The sequence below is a fragment of the Gymnoscopelus braueri genome, assembly GCF_963280865.1.
Source record: "Gymnoscopelus braueri genome assembly, chromosome: 4".
Taxonomy (NCBI): domain Eukaryota; kingdom Metazoa; phylum Chordata; class Actinopteri; order Myctophiformes; family Myctophidae; genus Gymnoscopelus; species Gymnoscopelus braueri.
The window spans coordinates 32638594-32656509 of NC_137605.1; the positions used below are offsets into that span (position 1 = coordinate 32638594).

General features: G+C 40.5%; 1 protein-coding gene across 1 annotated transcript; it reads right to left on the minus strand.

Moving 5' to 3' along the window:
- Positions 1 to 7467: 7467 nt before the first annotated feature.
- kcnv1 (potassium voltage-gated channel modifier subfamily V member 1) lies at positions 7468 to 12028 on the minus strand (the record flags this gene model as incomplete). Its single annotated transcript, XM_080426102.1, has 3 exons — positions 7468 to 7982; positions 10576 to 11234; positions 11736 to 12028. The coding sequence occupies 3 exons, from the start codon at positions 12026 to 12028 to the stop codon at positions 7468 to 7470; spliced, it is 1467 nt and encodes a 488-aa protein (XP_080282228.1).
- Positions 12029 to 17916: the final 5888 nt, after the last annotated feature.

The following is a 17916-nucleotide window of genomic DNA, read 5'->3' on the forward strand; positions in this document are numbered from 1 at the left end:
GAATGTTTCAGAGACAAAAAGGAACAACAGAGATGGAAGCAAGTTGAAAAGGCAATAGAATACCCTTTCCCAACCTGTAGATTACCATCAATGTTTTAGATCATATTTGAACCAAAATCTAATGATTTGATGCTTTTGTCTTGCTTTCTTTCTTTGATATATCATGTTGTCGATTATACTTATGAATATAAGTAAAATACAAGAGTTATCTGTATCCCACTTTTATAGATATACAGTGCATGATGTTGGAAATGATTTAACCAAAGTAAGAAAGAAGAACAAAATGACCTCATATAAACTATTAACAGGGTCTTTCCTCCTCATGCGAGGTACTGTACGTAACAAGAATTTTAGCTCTTCCTCATATAGACATAGATAAATGAGGCTGGGGTGTACAATTATTGAGCCAACAACTGGGTTTTGGCAGTTTCTCAAGTTGAAGGTTAGTTCAGCTAAGTGGCGAGTAACTGTGTCGTGTTGAGGCACAACAGACGTTCAACAGAACAATGGAAATTCAGAAGGACCTGTTCTCCTCTGAAGCAGGACTGAATGTGCCAACAGAAACAACACAAGGCTTTATACAACTAGAATGACTACAATTGTTATGAAGTGTCAGACACCCTTCTCATTGAGAAGGGTGTCTGATCAATGAAATTAAAGTATATGTTCTTTCCCTCTCCATCTCTCCCCCAAGATGTCTCAGCTAATCTCTATCACAGGATGATTTCATAATTAATGAGGCTGAGAAATGTCTGGGATTTGAACCCGGGTCTCCAGCGTGGGAAGGGATGCTAAAACCAAACATCTTAAACCACAAGCCTAAGAGGAAATCCGCCCTTGGCTGTCGGAGACAATTAGGTCTTCAGGCAGAGGCTCTTCAGGCAGTGGCTCTGAGCCACTCTGCTACACAAGCATCTCAGTGTAGGCTCATGTCCACCGGTGCATGGTCCTTTCTGTTCCATCCTGAAGAGAGTCCAATATCAGCCAACGTCACACTGATAAGAACCAGAATCGCAGGCCGACACCAAATGAACCCCACCGCTCATAAGATGCAATGGAAAAGTGGTCACGGCACTCTTGTAAAAATGCATCCCATCAAACTTTCAGATGCTGTTTTTCTCCCAGTATGGAGGAAGAATGCTTAGGATTTTACTGTAATATCTCGCTCTTGAAATATATAATCCTTAGTTTCTGTTCAAAGCAATTGTCCTCCAAACCCCACCTCCAGTCGCTGTCATTAGACCTGGAGGGAGCGCTCTATGATGGGCTGCAGCCCATCAAGCCTAATTTATCCCCCGTCCCGCGAAGCTGTCGTGCGCTGAGAACGGCCGAGAATAGCAGACCTCCAAGCTCACAACGGTTGCTTGCGCGACGTGGTTGTGAGCTTGTATGCCAGCTATTCTCGGCGCGCAATACCGCTGCGCGATGAAGTATATAGGTATGTCTCACAAGGGTGCGCCTCACTAGCCAACACACAAGAGGAGGTTGAATGAACTGAAACCAGCACAGCCCAAAACAACAGGTTTGGGGATCTGTTGGGAATTGATTACATGAAACAGTCACCTGTGTGTCCAGTCTCAATGTTTGTAAACAAATAATTGGTCTATACTCTCAACAAAGTAAATCAAAATGTATTTATACTGTATTACCTCACCAGGGAGAACAGGCTTGTTCCACAGTCCAAGTCCAATGATGTTGTTGTTTTTTAGTATTTATTTATTTCGTATACAGGCAGGACGATTATCATTTGAGAATGTATGGGTGCCCTGTGCACAGCTGTGGTACTCATCCAGGGTGCAGCTAGACTAGGACCAATAGAGGCTATGCGTGTGACATCATCGTACCCGGAAGTTATGCAGGAACGCCTATTGAGTGGCAAAAAACGACTTTCTGGCCTCGACAGCCCCTATACATCCAAACAGAAAAGTCCTATCTGATTGCATTAAACTACGTTAAACTCACCAACATGGCAGCTGTACGGGAAGCTTGAATTATCCTCTTTCAATCGGCAAAGTTTTTGTTTCATAAAAATCCACCGTAGACATGTTATGAGCTACTTTCTGTCAATAAATTCCGTGCAGGTGATTCTTTTTCTAAGTGTCAGAGTTTGGAAGCGCTCGTTTTCAATAACGCAACGTCCTGCTGCCTCCTGCATTATGTGACATTTAGAAACAGGTGGTACGCAGGACCGTGAGTGATTTCCAACGAGCGCTTCCAAACTCCAATGCTCCATGCTGCTCAATGTTTTGCCACTCAGTCTAGATGAGGGGGGCGTGCCCCGGTGGTCAAGTGACGCATGTGCATACTCTCTACAACGTTCAAGATCAAAGTAATCCAGTGCACACCAAGAGTGTTCAGATCAACTTTTTAGTTTAATTAATATAATTTAGTTGTATAATATATTGGAGCAACCAACACGTTTGGCACCATGGCTTCCTCGTGTTTACGCTTAACTTAATTGGCATCAGGTGTGGGTTTACAAAGACCTTGTGCCAACCGGTGGTAATAATTACAATTAATTAATCAAGTGTCAACAGAACTCATCAAACTTCACATATCAAGTGTCACATCAAAAGCTTAATTGTCTGCAGCACATTACAGTGATCTAGACTTCTATCTTTTTTATCACTTCCATGTAGGCCAAAACTTCTATCAACTATACGACCAGGCAATAAGACCATCACAACACAGCTCTACATAGTCATCCAATAAGTTACATTATGCACGGGAAGGGGTCAGTGCCAGGGGAGATCTGTCTAGACAGCAACAATATAAAGTAGGTCAAGTGGCCTCCATCCTCACTTAAATGGAGCCCTACAAACCTCGTCTTTTGGACCTAGATATGAAATGGGAACAAAATGATTGAAAATGTCTCATGAGTATAAATAGAAAAAATAAATATACGTATATCCTATAATATATATGTACACATCTCAAATTATTTAATATCTTTTGAAAAGAGAACTTAACAGCTTGCTTCAGATTTACCATCCTTCCACGACCAAGTAGACAACTAGAAATATTTTCAGAGTATTTGTTGATTTGTGGTAATCTGGATTCCAAAACTCAATATTCTAGGAGTAAATCATTGTAAGAGAAGAGAAGTCAGATTTTCACTGTTAAATATCAAATATTTTAGCACATAAAAGCCTTTGTAAGCAAAGTGGCGTGAGATTGGTCACAGGTATAATAATAATTATAATAATAATAGCTTAAATTTATGTAGCGCCTTTCATGAACCCAACAACACTTTATATCAAAACAATGAACAATCAACCAACAAACAAACAACCAAACAAAACAACAATCAACTATTTGCCATAAGCCTGAGAGAATAGGTGTCTTTTCAAGGCAGCCTTAACAGCAACTACATTCCTCAGATGTGATTGTATATTGATTCAGTGCCATACGCTATTCCATATCAATCTGTTCTTCAATAACACATCATTATATTCTATCAAGTTATCTCTGCCATTTGCATTTAGATTATATTCATTCGGCCAATGGCTTGAAGCATCACTGTGATTACTGATTATTTATCATCATATATTAAAAAAAGCCTGGTTAAACAGCAAAATAAGGACACCAAAGCAGTTGGGCTATCCGGTGTGCACCTAATGATGTACCATATCTTTAGACTGTTAAAAATTTCAGTAGTTTTAGAAGACAACTAGTCAGTTTGATTCAAATTACTTCTGAACAGAAAGTCCAGATGGCTCAGCTAGTTAGTTAGTTAGTGCACTGACCAAACAAATTACTACTAAGTCCTGAGTTTGTATTTGGCTCAGGATTGTGTTGTACTCTATTCCTACTATGCCTTAATAATTATTATTGAAAAGGGGGAAATGGAATGTGAAGAGATCATCAATGATTTAAGCATTCCAATTTGACCATGTCAGTTTTGTTTGGCACATGAATTTTAAGGATTGCATCCCATCCAACAGTCTGCCACCTTTTCACTGCAAGTAGGAAGTTATATTTCTAATATGGTAAATAGCAGCAGTCCTGAATGCAGACTGTGCACCAAAAGGTGTAACACTCTTGTAATGAGGCTGTTTGACTATGTGTGTACTGTGTGTTACTGTATGTACGTACGTACGATATGTCACACTGTATCATCATCAAATCACAACAACACAATACCTTGATGTTATCTGTCAAATTTATGCTGAATGTGTGCAGTTGTTTATGTGCAAGCAAAAATAAGCTGACTGCATGCCGCACAAGAACTATAAACTGTCCGAATGTTTTGTTTTTGTTTTGTATTACAAAAATGGATAGACTAAAACATTTAACCTGAAGTATTTGTTCAAAGGGTGAAAAGTAATACATTCATTCAAACAGGAATCATAATTGGCTCACAACTCGAAACAAAAATAAAACAAGTAAACAGATGTAAATATGGTGAAATTCAATGTAGCTCATTTTAGATTAGCCAAATCGGGGGGGGGTGGCTTTCACACAGGTGTGGTCTGGGTTTTGACTAGGGTGACCTGAATCCAGAAAAGAGAACACTCTGCCCAATCTCTCAGAGATACTCAAAGGATATGTAAAGATACAAAAGGTTTACTCTGTTTATAAATCTTATGTATTTATTAAAGTATGTCTCTTCTGTAAGAATACTACATTCAGATAGCCTATGTAACAACATATCTCTCTTAGTAGGCTTAATTTATCTCTAGAATGTTATACTAGGCTTAAAAACATGCTAATTTAAACAGAAAAAGAGGTAGAGAGGCATTTTTATTCAATGTGAGATGAGCTCAGTGCTTTTAATTTGAGTGAAGGAGAAGTTGTAGCTTACCTCAGCATAAACACCAGCGCAGTAGTACCTTCTACAACTGGTGTGAAATAAACTGAGAATCTGTGACCAGTCTGATATTTATGAATGACCATAGAGCCTCTATGGTCATAGTCCATGAGCCAGACAAGACTTCATTATCGAAAGAGTGGGCAAAACCATTCCTATATTAAATTGTTCATAGGGTCAATACGAGTAAATAAATATATGACAACCTCTCCACAGGAGCAGCTTTTACATGGTTATCACACATTTAGTTATCTTCCCCATACGTACATGACAGGTGAAAAAATGACAACATTTAAAAAAGAGTTATCATAATGAAACTTCCTGAGTTGATTACTTACATGAAGACAATGATTTATCGTATTAAAAGTTTTCTGGAATTGTATATTTAAATATGCAAATTAGGCATTACGAAAATATGCCCGAATTTGTATGACTTTCCAGAATCAACATTGGAACATTGGACAAAGCCAGAGTGAACATTCTTATTTCATTTTGTTTAGATGTTTGAGTCAAAGGTTTTTAACGAGGGAATATTCAATATCTGGCTCAATTTTGGGGCTCTGGCTCATGGACTAAATGCCTAATTTGCATATTTAAATATACAATTTCAGAAAACTTGTAATATGATAAATCATTGTCTTCATGCAAGTAATCAACTCAGGAAGTTTCATTATGATAACTCTTTTTTAAATTTTGTATTTTTTTCACCTGTCATGTACGTATGGGGAAAATAACAAAATGTGTGATAACTATGAAAAAGCTGCTCCTGTGGAAAGGTTATCATATATTTATTTACTCGTATTGACCCTATGAACAATTTAATATAGGTTTGGTTTTGCCCACTCTTTCGATAATCATTGCTCAATTTTGGGGCTCTGGCTCATGGACTATCATTCATAGAGCCTCTCGCTGAGAGCTCTGTATTGTGTATCCACGAGTTTCCAGTGTCATAAGCCTTGCGTGTATTATGTCCCTTCCTGTTGTCAGTCATTCAGTTCATTTGAGTGATCTGTGTCAGTCAATAATAATGTGGGAACACAGCCTGACAGAAATCAAAAAGATAATGGGCCGTGTTACCTTAAGAATGGGCCCTAGGCAAAGCCTGATTTTTGGGCCCCCTCGCTACATATAAAGGTAAAATATAAGGTGCTTATTTGCTTGCCCCAAATGTTAACTAGGTGTCCGGAGTATTTGTGTAATGTATTAGTCTATATTTTTCAATAAAGAAGTGTTTTAATCCCGTCTGTGGCCGAACGCCATTCCCCCCCTCGTTTACTTCCTGTTTACATTGAGAGTAATTCAGGCTTTCACCAGATGCGCCCCGTCACTACCGCCCATTGGGAAAGTCTTTGTGTAATACATTACACAATTTGTGTAATACATTACACAAAGACTCCGGACACCTAGTTAACATTTGGGGCAAGCACCTTATATTTTGCATTGGTAGATGTTCAGAGAAATACAGGCTTTACTGGTGACGTTACAGGGCAAAATGTCAGTAAAAACAAACCCTTTCTTTACCATCTAAAACAAACAAACTCAGCAGCTGATGTGACATCAAAGGCCTCGCTGCTTCGCCCACACCCGCCTCCCCCCGCCTTCACAAGGCACAGCTAGTTGCGAACAAACCGAGATTGAACCACAATCTTCTTCTTCTTCTTCTATCGTGTTTTATGGACACTCAGAGTGCCATTACTACCTGCAGCATTTTTTTTTTAAATTAAAAGTTTGATTTCTCAGTAGACTTGTATTGTCTTTACAAAAAACAACAACATTTAATATATATTTTATTTACAGGTTCATTTTCGGCCCCTGCTTCACCTGTCTTAAATAAATCAAATCAGATCAGATCGAGAGTCAAAGAAAACATGCTGACCCTCAGGACTGGAGTAAGGGAGATGAGAGGAATGGAGGTAATGTAATGTTATTTACTGCATAACAAAGTTGACAAAACTGGTGGTATGCCTAAAAATATTTTGGCATGAAATTCATCATTCAATTCAATATCTCTCACATTTAAAATATACTGAATCATTTTGTCAAATAATGTTGATTTATGTAACACATTATCATTTGAAAAGCAGCATAAGGTTTGCTATAATTTTGAAAGAGTAGACGTCACCCTTTTCAAAATGTGGATATCTTAGGTGTGAATAAAAAGTCTGCACCCCTCAACATATTTGATATTTATCAGTAAAAATCCACTGGATTGTATTGTAGGAATATGACATACAGTGTGAAAATCTGATTGAAAATGTATCTTATCTTGTCAGTATAAGCATGTGACAAGAAGGCAGTTCTAAAATAAGATAACAGATGTAGGGAGGTTGGGTTTTGGTTAAACCTAACCAGAATTGAGATTCTGGTACACAGAATACACAAAACATATAAATGATGAGAGTTGGAGTTGGATTAGCAAGCTTGATTTTCCTGTTAGTAAACATTCATTAGTCCATTACATCACCTAATGTGTTCTATCTATCATAAACTGGCCTAGAGTGGTTAGGCATTAGGCATACCATGTCCTTCAGTGTGTCTTTGAGCAAGGCACTGATCCCCTACCTGCTGGCAAGCAGCTCCCCTTGATTTCTGACACCTAATTTATGTTTGACAGTTCAGTTAAAACCACCAGAATGGATTGCTAACTTTGTACTGCTCTACCAGAGTTCATCTCCTCCACTGCTCCTGGTACTGACTCTCCTCCTGCCTTGCAGCCTCAGCATCTCCAGGACATTGTGAGCATACGCGTCCCTCAGGTTCACACCTCCTCCCTCCTCGACCTCCCCCACCGAGCCACGCGCCAGCCTTTTCAGCACCTCGCTCTGACGCAGCGCTGCCTCGTTCATCTTCAGGGTGAAGTAGCATGCAGAGAAGCGGTCATTGATGATGGCGATGGGCAGCGCCAGGATCAGGATACCAGACAGGATGCAGAAGAACGCTAGGACCTTCCCTGGGGCCGTGTCAGGCCGGATGTCACCATAGCCCACCGTGGTCATGGAGGTGGTCGCCCACCACCAGGCCGCGGGCACACTACTGAAGGTGGTACCTGGCAGGTCATGTTCCAGTGCAAAGACCGTGGTGGCGAAGAGGGAGATACCCACACCGAGGAAGAGCATAAGAAGACCCACCTCCTCGTAGCACTGGGTGATGGTCATCCCGAGGGACTTGAGGCCTGGAGATGACATAAATGTAAAAAAAACATCAAGAGAAAGCCCTTGATTAGTTTGTTTTTCTGTTGCTTTTGAGATGTTTTACAAGCCTCCTTTTTGTTACATCCATGCTTAATATTTTGCAATGAAAAAACAAGAGCAATATAAGTTAATAAGTTAATTAAAATACTAATAACTGAATATCCGAGGCCTTATCAAAACGAGATTTAGCATTTATTTAAAAAAAAATGCTGGCTACATAAATGATCATTACTGTCCCCTTCAAAGTGATCTTCCCAGATCATATACATTTTTCAAAATGTTCCTGACACACATAATTCTCAGTCTTCTACTGTTATGAGCCTAAGTTCTGGGAGTATAAATCAAGTGGGACAGTATAAATCAAATTCGACTTCCATAGAACCGGAATACTTTTTGCAACCAGAAGAGTCTCCTCTGCTGGCCATTAGAGAGAATATAAGATACTACCACAGTCTCCACGATGGTGGGCAGGAACTTTACCCCTGCGCCACTCAGACTGCAAATTGTATTAATTATTTATTAATTAATTTAATTAATTAAGTTAATTGAATAACTATTAAAACAAATCCTAAGATAATAAGTGTGCAGGTACATGTTGTAACACAGTGGGGAATACAGAGACAAAGATTATTTGTTCTATTACTGACTAGAATATTTTCAATTCACATGAAAAACATGACAACAGTTTTCTGTTTCAAACTAATATGGGTTGTTTTTGTTCCTCTAACCATCATTTCTTACGAATGACAAGGAGACAGCATGTGATCATCTAATAATTTCTATCTAATTTTCACCTGTTCTCTGCAAGCTAAATGCGGAGATGTGTGAATCTGATGATTATGGCTGTTTTGTTAAGGGAAAATAACATGGCAGGAGACGGCACATTTATAAATACTCCCACAACTGGTCCATTTCCAGAAGATAGATTCACACCCCGGAATGACTTGTCATCTCTGTCTACAGTACACTCACACAAGAAAAGAAAACATCAGCTTAACTGAGTTCAGAGATTTAAAAATGAAGGCTCAAAAAGGCTTAGCTGAGCTTTGAAGAGAGTGTCTATTGATATTACTAATATTTACTGCTGCGCCTATTTATTGCATTATATCGCATTTGCATGGATTTCAAAGACAGAACTCTCACTCTCACCACTTCATTTCCCGGCCCCCTCTATTTAAAAATAACTCAAGAATGGATGGTCAGGTCTTCTATATGTATTATGATAATTGACCTTATAAGCCATTATAAAATGCTTTTATAATGTGTTATGATTATTGTTATACAGCATTATCAGTATTTTGAGTGCTTATAACTTTGATAATACAGTGTTATTATAAGCAGATTACAATGCATTATAAGTATGTTTATAATGCATTAGACATCACACACAGAACACATCTTCTCCTCTCACTTTCTCCACCATCTCTCCCTCCTCTCTTTCTTTCTGGGTCCCTTTTTCTTTATTATGCATCGGTTGACAACCAAGAGCAGGGGTCCTCATTCTCTCCAAAATCACTCAGATCAAAGCACTCACAGATCCTCGGTCTCTCTTTCTCTCGCATGTGCCTGCTTACACTCACATGAACGCACTCGCACGTATACACACGCCCGCCCGTGCGCACACACACACACACACACACACACACACACACACACACACACACACACACACACACACAATATATAATGAGGTGAGCAGGGTGTATTTCTCTTTTCAGTGTCCTGTCTTCCAATCCCTGGAGGGAGATGTCAAAATATGAATCAGTGTATATATTCAGTCTCCCCGTCTTGTTCTTACTTTCTCACTCAACACGCTCCTCTTGCTCTCCATCTTTCTCTGCTTTGCTCACTCTCCTTCTCTCTTACTCTCTCTATTTTTCACTTCCTTGCTTGCCCCACCCCTCTATCTATCTACTCTCTAAAAACTACAATTCAGGTCTTCAGCTATTGACATTTTGTCCTCGCTGCTTTACAGCATTTTCTCAAAGTAATAAGCAGGTTTAAGACAAATCTAGAGTAAAAAAAATTCCGTTGGTGTTCAGGTTCTATGAAATTGTTCTATAACATTTTGCCTGTGCCAATTTAAGAAAGGCTTCTCTCGAATCTGGGAAGTGCAGGCAGGATATTAAAAGCTCTCTCAACTCCCTGAATGATTACCACTGAGGTGTCCTTGAGCAAAGGGTTTAATCCTTAACTGCTCTGATGCATTTGTCTGCAGTCCAGGAGTGTGTTCTCTCTATTATTTGGAAAATATTATGATGCTAAATAGTCCCTTTAATAGTTTAAACAGAGAGTACCGACTGTCTTTTAAAAAGTACACTGGCAGCTCAACTGTTCTTTCCTCCAATGTTTCCTCTCCGTTTCTTCTTTCTGTTTGTTTTTCTTCCTGCTTGTTTCTTTGATGTAAGAAGATGCTTTTATATGCTGCTTTAAAAAAATCTTCTCATCTTACCTATTCAAATTTGTGTTTTATTGTTATAATTTATCACACAGCTCTGTAATTAATTAATTAATCATTTTGCAAACGGACCAAACAGCAATGTTGTGTTCGATGTCCTGGCAGATGTAAGTTACCTGTGGAGTGGCGTCCCAACTTCAGCATGCGGAGGGATCTCAAGAGGCGGAGTACCTGGACCACACGGCCCATGTTCTCCAGCTCTGTGTTGCCGCCATGAAGGTTCTCCACTGCCAGTGTCACGTAGAATGGGAGGATGGCCAGCAGGTCGATCACATTGGGCACCCTGCGGCTGAAGCGGCACTTGTCTCGCACAATAAGAAACCGGAGCGTGAGTTCACCCGTGAACCACACCACACAGATATACTCCAAGGCGATTGTGCCACTGATAGCACTGGCCGTGACTATGTCTTCACCCAAGTCCAGCGAGATGAGCACCATGTTGATGATGGACACAACCACAAAGAACATGGAGAGTGTGCCGAAGGTGTGGGCGGCACGAGATGACTCTGGTTTCTCCAGCAGGTCCCAGAGATACTGACGGAGGGCCGGGCAGGCAGCACCCGAGAAGTCTTCTTCGCCACTGTCATCAACCTCAGCATCATGATGCACATCCAGGCTCTGCTTCAGGTCCTTATGGCGGTAGTAACGTTCACGACAGCAAGGGTTGATGCGGAGCTCATCGATGCCCCAGTACTCGATCTCCTGCTGGAAGGAGATTACACAAAGCTCCTCCCTCACATGCAGGTGGCCCGTCCGGTAGTAGTTCATTATGTATCTATTATTAAAAGAAAGTAAGAAATGTAAATTAAATCACCCCATGTACAGTAATTTAGCGAGGAAAGCTTGGCATTTCCTGATATAAGGGTTCCAAAGCCACTGGAGCTAACCATAAGAAAAACATTCATGGTACGGTAGGTCCTACTGGCAGTTCACTAAAAGCAACCATGCAGTTATAATGTATTCTATGATAATCTAAAAGACGGGTTTGTAAAGATGTCTCTAGTTCCTTTTGTGGAGCAGCTGTGAACATCTATGAGTTATGCCCTCCTCTCCTTCAGTGTCTAATGCTGGGGTACCACTGAGTATGTCTCTTTAACCTCAACATCTGTAACTGTAGTTACGCTGGGCAGCTTCCAGAAGTTAATCTGTATTATTGTGTAACTAATACTATAGAGGTGAAAAAGATCAATCAATATTCCTCGGACAAAAAAGGTATACATTCAGACTGTAAATTGTTAAATGAAACATGATAAACTGCAAACACTACTAAACGTACTGAAAGGTTTGTGAGCTGCGGTCAAAGAAGAATTCATTCTCCAGGAAGTCAGCATCATCACACAACTCCAGGGCTAAGTCGGGACTGGAACAGGCCAACTTCCCAAGCCGGGTCTCTGGGTAGGATGCCAAAAGCTCGTGGGACAGGACATAGCGGCTCCCTCCAACATTGATGATGATTAAATCCAGTGGGCTTCTGCCACCAGATGTCTCACTGTAGAAGACACTGGAGTCCAGGGACAGGAATGAAACGCTGTCCTCGTAGTGGTCAGGGCTGGACGAACAGCTTGTCATGGTGTAGGGAGGAGGCAGGCAGTAGGTAGGACCTGGTAGAGTTTGTGTCAGTAGAATTAATAAACAAATGGAAAGTCTGTGCGTTGCTTGAGCTTAACCCATTAAAACCGGGAAAGCATCTCATCTGTGTAACCACTTTGACCATATTTTCTACATTAGCTATTCAAAAATAGCAGATATACAAAGCTCATAGCTCGTCACTTCATGCCGTGCTATGAGCTTAAAGATCTGCTAGTTTTGAAAATGTTTGAAATTTGTGCAAATCTTTGAATATTAAAGTGAACATTTTTGGAACAAAATATTTTTAGATGGGGTCGGTGGCCAAATACATATCATTTTGGGAGGTCCTTGACATCAAACAGTTTGAGAGCCACTGATATACTTATAAGATCAGAATCAGAAAACGGTTAGGATTTAGAAGACATTAGAATCGGCCTCAGGTCTTAATAATTTGTCCAAGGCAAACAAAGGCCTATATTGTGAGCTCGAACCTGAGTTGATTAGTCTAATGCTACCAATACCCAATAATTTCCAAGTTACAGACTCAAACTCCACACAGGATGGTTAGTCTTGGGAATAGGTCGTATCTCTGTGGAAACGTTCAGAGATACGACCTATTCCCAAGACTAACCATCCTGTGGAGCTGAACGACTACCGACCTGTGGCCCTGACATCAGTCCTGGTAAAGTGTTTGGAGAGACTAGTGCTACCACGCATTCTCACACAAGTAAGCTCCACTCTCGATCCATTGCAGTTTGCCTATAGGCCAAATCGATCAGTGGAGGATGCAGTGATAACTGTACTAAATACCACCTACAGTCAACTGGAGACACCACATGCATATGCCAGGATCCTTTTTGTGGACTTTTCCTCGGCTTTCAATTGCATGCAGCCCCACATTCTCTGCACCAAGCTGAAAGATCTCCAGGTGGACCCTCATATGATCCTCTGGATAATGGACTTCCTCCTCAAGAGGGAGCAGTTTGTTAAGGTCAACAACTCCTCATCTTCTGTCATGACCACATCTACCGGTGCCCCCCAGGGGACAGTGATTTCCCCACTCCTTTTCTCACTGTATACCAACAACCTGAGGGGCTCGGACAGTGCGAGCATGGCCGTGAAGTTTGCAGACGACACTGCTCTGGTCAACACCTCAAACAGCCCTGCTCACTTTGAGGAGGAAGCACAGAAGCTGCACCAGTGGTGTGAGGAGCACTACCTCCGGTTGAACGTGAAGAAGACAAAGGAGCTCCTCATAAGCCCCCGGAGGAAGGATGACCTCGACCCGATTCCACAGCTGACACTTGGTGGTGAGGTAGTGGAGCGGGTTAGTAGTTACAAATACCTCGGGACCACTATTGACAATGGATTGACCTTTAATGACAACACACAGGCCATCTTTGCAAAGTGTCAACAGCGGACCTACCTCCTACGGAGGCTGACACGCATGGATGTGGCCCCTCCCATCCTCCGCAGCTTCTACATCTGCCATATAGAAAGCCCCCTTACCTTCTCTTTCCTGGCTTGATATGGGGGGCTCTCACAGACCAACAAGGCTAAGCTGCGGAGGGTGACCACCTTGGGGTCTAAGCTCTGTGGGGTACAGTGCTCTACCCTTCAGTATCTCTACGACCAGAGGACAGTGAAGAAAGCAGGAAAGATCGCGAGAGACCCAACTCATAATCTCAGCACCTGCTTTCAGGTCCTGCCCTCGGGTAGGAGATATGGTGCCTCTCTATTTAGGAAGGCAAAGGGTAGTGCCAGTTTTATCCCCTCAGCCATTAGGCTTCTAAACAAACACAAACCCCCTAATACCTGATCCACCTCACCTGATTGAACTGGACTTGCTCGCTAATGCCCCCCCCCCCCCCCATGCACACGCACACACACACGCACACACACACGCACCTGGATGAGCTGGACTCTGTGCTAATTGCTCCATGGACTTACATTGTAGTGCTAATTTTGGAAGTGGGGGAGCGCACCTCTTTGACACGCGCGTGCATGCGTCAACCGCACGAAAAAAATTCGGGTCTTGCGCGGATTGGAGGTCTTTTTTTGTTTTGTTTTTTTTCGGTTTTAGGGTTAACCTCTGATCCACCCTTAGCTCTTGAGTCTGACTCTTGCCAAGTCTGCTTATTTGGCCTGTGGACCACCCCACAGGGTTTTCTAAATCTCACCTGCACAACCCAATATTATGCTGTTGTTACAAATTTGTTGATTTTGAATGTGCAAATGATTTTTTTTATTTATTTTTTTAAGCAGTTAGAGAAGTGAGGGAGCACCGCTCCCCCGCGTCCCCCCTCCACTACACCCCTGCACATACATGCACACACACACACACACACACACACACACACACACACACACACACACACACATAAAACAAACACAGGCTGGGTGCTCCACAAGTGTGGAGAGGACATTGCTTTCTTTTAAAGTCTCTTTTAATTTTTTAGAACTTTTTATCTTTTATAGAATTGAAGTACTTTGCTAGCCTGGTAAACCCTCCCTCCGGAAATCTCAATTCCATTTGAAATGAAATGGAATTGAGATTTCCGGAGGGAGGGTTTACCAGGCTAGTACTTTGCTAGGTGTTTTAATTGTGGTGTTTATTTTTGTATTGTCTTGTTGAATGTATGCATTGACCTGAGCAAAACAATTTTCCCTTGTGGATAATAAAGACATCTAATCTAATCTAATCTAATCTAAAAAACAAAAGCAGTTAATTATTAAATTAAATCTGGCTCGATCCAAGTCCATCAGATCCAGTTTGTCTCCTCATTTTGGGCTATAATGTTATTTGAAAGAATCATGAAAAAAGGAGTAAAGGTAGGCTATATCTTGCTTGTCAATGGTAGATGAAATATCTTCATTGACAGAAATGTTTGCCATTTATTAGACATAGTGATGACTAATGACTAACTAACCAAATCATTTATCCAGTCCCAGAAGGGGAGAAATGTGTTGTTTATCTTTGCAACATCATAATGTTGTGCCCATGAGAGAGAGAGACAGAGGGGGGGGGGGATAGAGGGGGGGGATAGAGCGAGAGAGAGAGAGAGAGAGAGAGAGAGAGAGAGAGAGAGAGAGAGAGAGAGAGAGAGAGAGAGAGAGAGAAAGAGAGAGAGAGAGAGAAAGAGAGAGAGAGAGAGAGAGAGAGAGAGAGAGAGAGAGAGAGAGAGAGAAGCCTCTGGCTGTGTCCTACTTCTCATCTCTCTGCATGGATATTTGAATATTTCAGCTGGCTTACCTCATTAATATATCTAATGCACCTATTTCTGTGATCATAAATTCCCATTCAGTAAGTGGTTCTGTCTGACATTGTGGCAATGGTAATTGTATGAATATCAATAATATGCATAAAAGAGACTACTGGAGCTGATAGCTACTATGGACTCTGTTTGAGTGACAGAAGTAGTCTATTGTAGGCTACACATAGCCTACAAAGTTATTTTCCAGCTCTAGTTGAGTCTAGTTTTGGACAATCTTTTACTTTGCAATACAAATTCAAATGTGTCATTGTTGTTAATGATCATTTTGAGAGCTTATATAAAACATCGCTTTGTAGTCCATTAACCAAATCAAACATCATAATATTCAAAAATTCAAAATTGCAGACACTCAGGCTCAGAGCCTCTGCGTAATATCTCCCCCTTTGGGCTAGTGGTTGAGATGGTGGCTTTCCGTGCGGGAGACCCGGGAATGCACAAGGAATGGATGTATTCCAAACAACTATCAAAGCTAGCATGAATAAAACATTTAATCGAACATCACATAATATTTAAACTACCCTTAGATGGTAACATTTTACAACAAATGAATCACAAATCCCATGTAAGAATTTCCAAGTGTGCAAACTGCAGAGGAATATATAGTCTCGTCTGACTGTCACTGCAATTAAATGACAGAGTCATTTGGTTTGGATTTGGTAAATCCTATGGATAAATCACATAAATTGTTAAAACAAAGGCAAAAAAGAGCCTTACCTCGGCTATATTCGTTCAGATGATTAAACGTTTGGAGTATCATCCATTTAAGAACAACAAAACATTTTAGTGACACACAATCTCAAGTTGTGTGCAGATCTCTCCCCGGAAAGACACCGTGGCGTTTTCGTCCAACGCTTCAAAAGGAAAGAGAGGAAAAGTTCAAATAGATCAGTAAATGAAAAGCAGCGTCCGACGCGGCGGCGGACCAGGACAGCCGTCACTCAGGTGGTCCGCGGTGGGTTTAAACACACGGTGGAGAAGACGGAGAGAGGAGCCAATCAGCTGGAGATGGCGCTGCTAGGCAACCAACTCAGGTCTACTTTCTGCACGTCCCAAAGCGCCACCACGTGTTACTCTTCACACAGTAACGGTTATAGAATTAAAACAAATAAAATAAGATATGTATGTAGGTCGACTCGTATGTACGCAGTGGTGGAAAAAGTAATCAATTTTTTTACGTAGTATCACTACTGCAATGTAGCAATACTCTGTTGTCAAAAGTCCGGAATAAAAAATTTACTTGAGTAAAAGTACATAAGTATTGGTATCAAAATGTACTTAAAAGTACCAAAAGGAGAATGTAGGCTACTCATTATGCTGAATGTCCCATTTCACAAAATTTTAAATGAATAAAAATCTTTTGAAAATAGCAGATCTACAAGCTCACAATGCATTGTGAGCTTGTAGATCGGCTATTTTCAAATGGATGCCCAAAATGCATATAGGGCTGAAGTGGTTAATGTATGGAGTTAAAGTACAATATTTGCCTCTGAGATGTAGTGGAATAGCAGTAGAAGTACAAAAAATTGGAAATACTCCAGGAAAGTAAATAAGCCTTGGTGGTCCATATGTAGCCTACCGTTAATCACTGGCGTTGCATTTGATAATTTGGAAAAACAAAAAGCATTCAGACAAGAAATAACAGTTATCAGTGACAAAACATTCCACTACTTTTATGAAAAGCTTGGGTCCAATAATATTTTTCGTGTGAGCTACTGATTGAATATTTACAAACACTGCAACTACAGAAGTAAACTCGATGCATTTAGAATGTAATTTGCGTTGCTTGTTAAGAGGAATAACAAGAAAACAGGCAGTGTGACACTACCGTTTTGGCCAATAAATTAACAAATGTTACAACACGGCCAATGTCTCTGTCCTTAGCCTTAGATCAAGACTATCGTAATGCATTTTATCGATTGACATTTTTATATAAAAATGTAAAAGTCGATAACATACATCTACACCTAGTCTTGATCTAAGGCTACTCTGTCCTCTCCCATGCTTGCTGGCATGTGAGCCACGATGTGACATGTGACCATCCTTCAACCAGATGACCATGTCATCATCATTTATGTGACTTAGAGGGAAGGTAAAGAGAACCATGCAATCATTCAAATGAACAAAATATGAAAACTGCAGTTGCAAATTGTCACATTAAGATATGTATAAAGTATGCCCATTTGTTTGTTAGGAGTTAAGTTTATGTACAGAAAGTGTCTTTATTGTAGATTTGCAGACATATACAGGCATTTGTTCAAAAAGGGTTAATCTTTAAGCAAATTATGTATTCTTGCAAAAGTAAATTGATTTTCTTGTAAAATTGGCAAAAACAACCAGTTAATTGAGTGATCCAAGTAAAGACAATGTAACAAAACAAAGTCCTTCCAATTTAAGTAATGACAAAATAATGGGATGCAAGGTGTTAAACAAAAATAGCTTTAACAAATCAGAAACATGTACAAATTTACATACAATATGAAAAAAGTAACGTCATAATTGCAATTAAGAACCAGGGAACAGATTTGGCAAACACTGCAGTTAAGACATGATTTAAACAAAAAAACAAATTACATAATTTTGACCTGCAAAACATCACATTCTCATTGTGTCTGG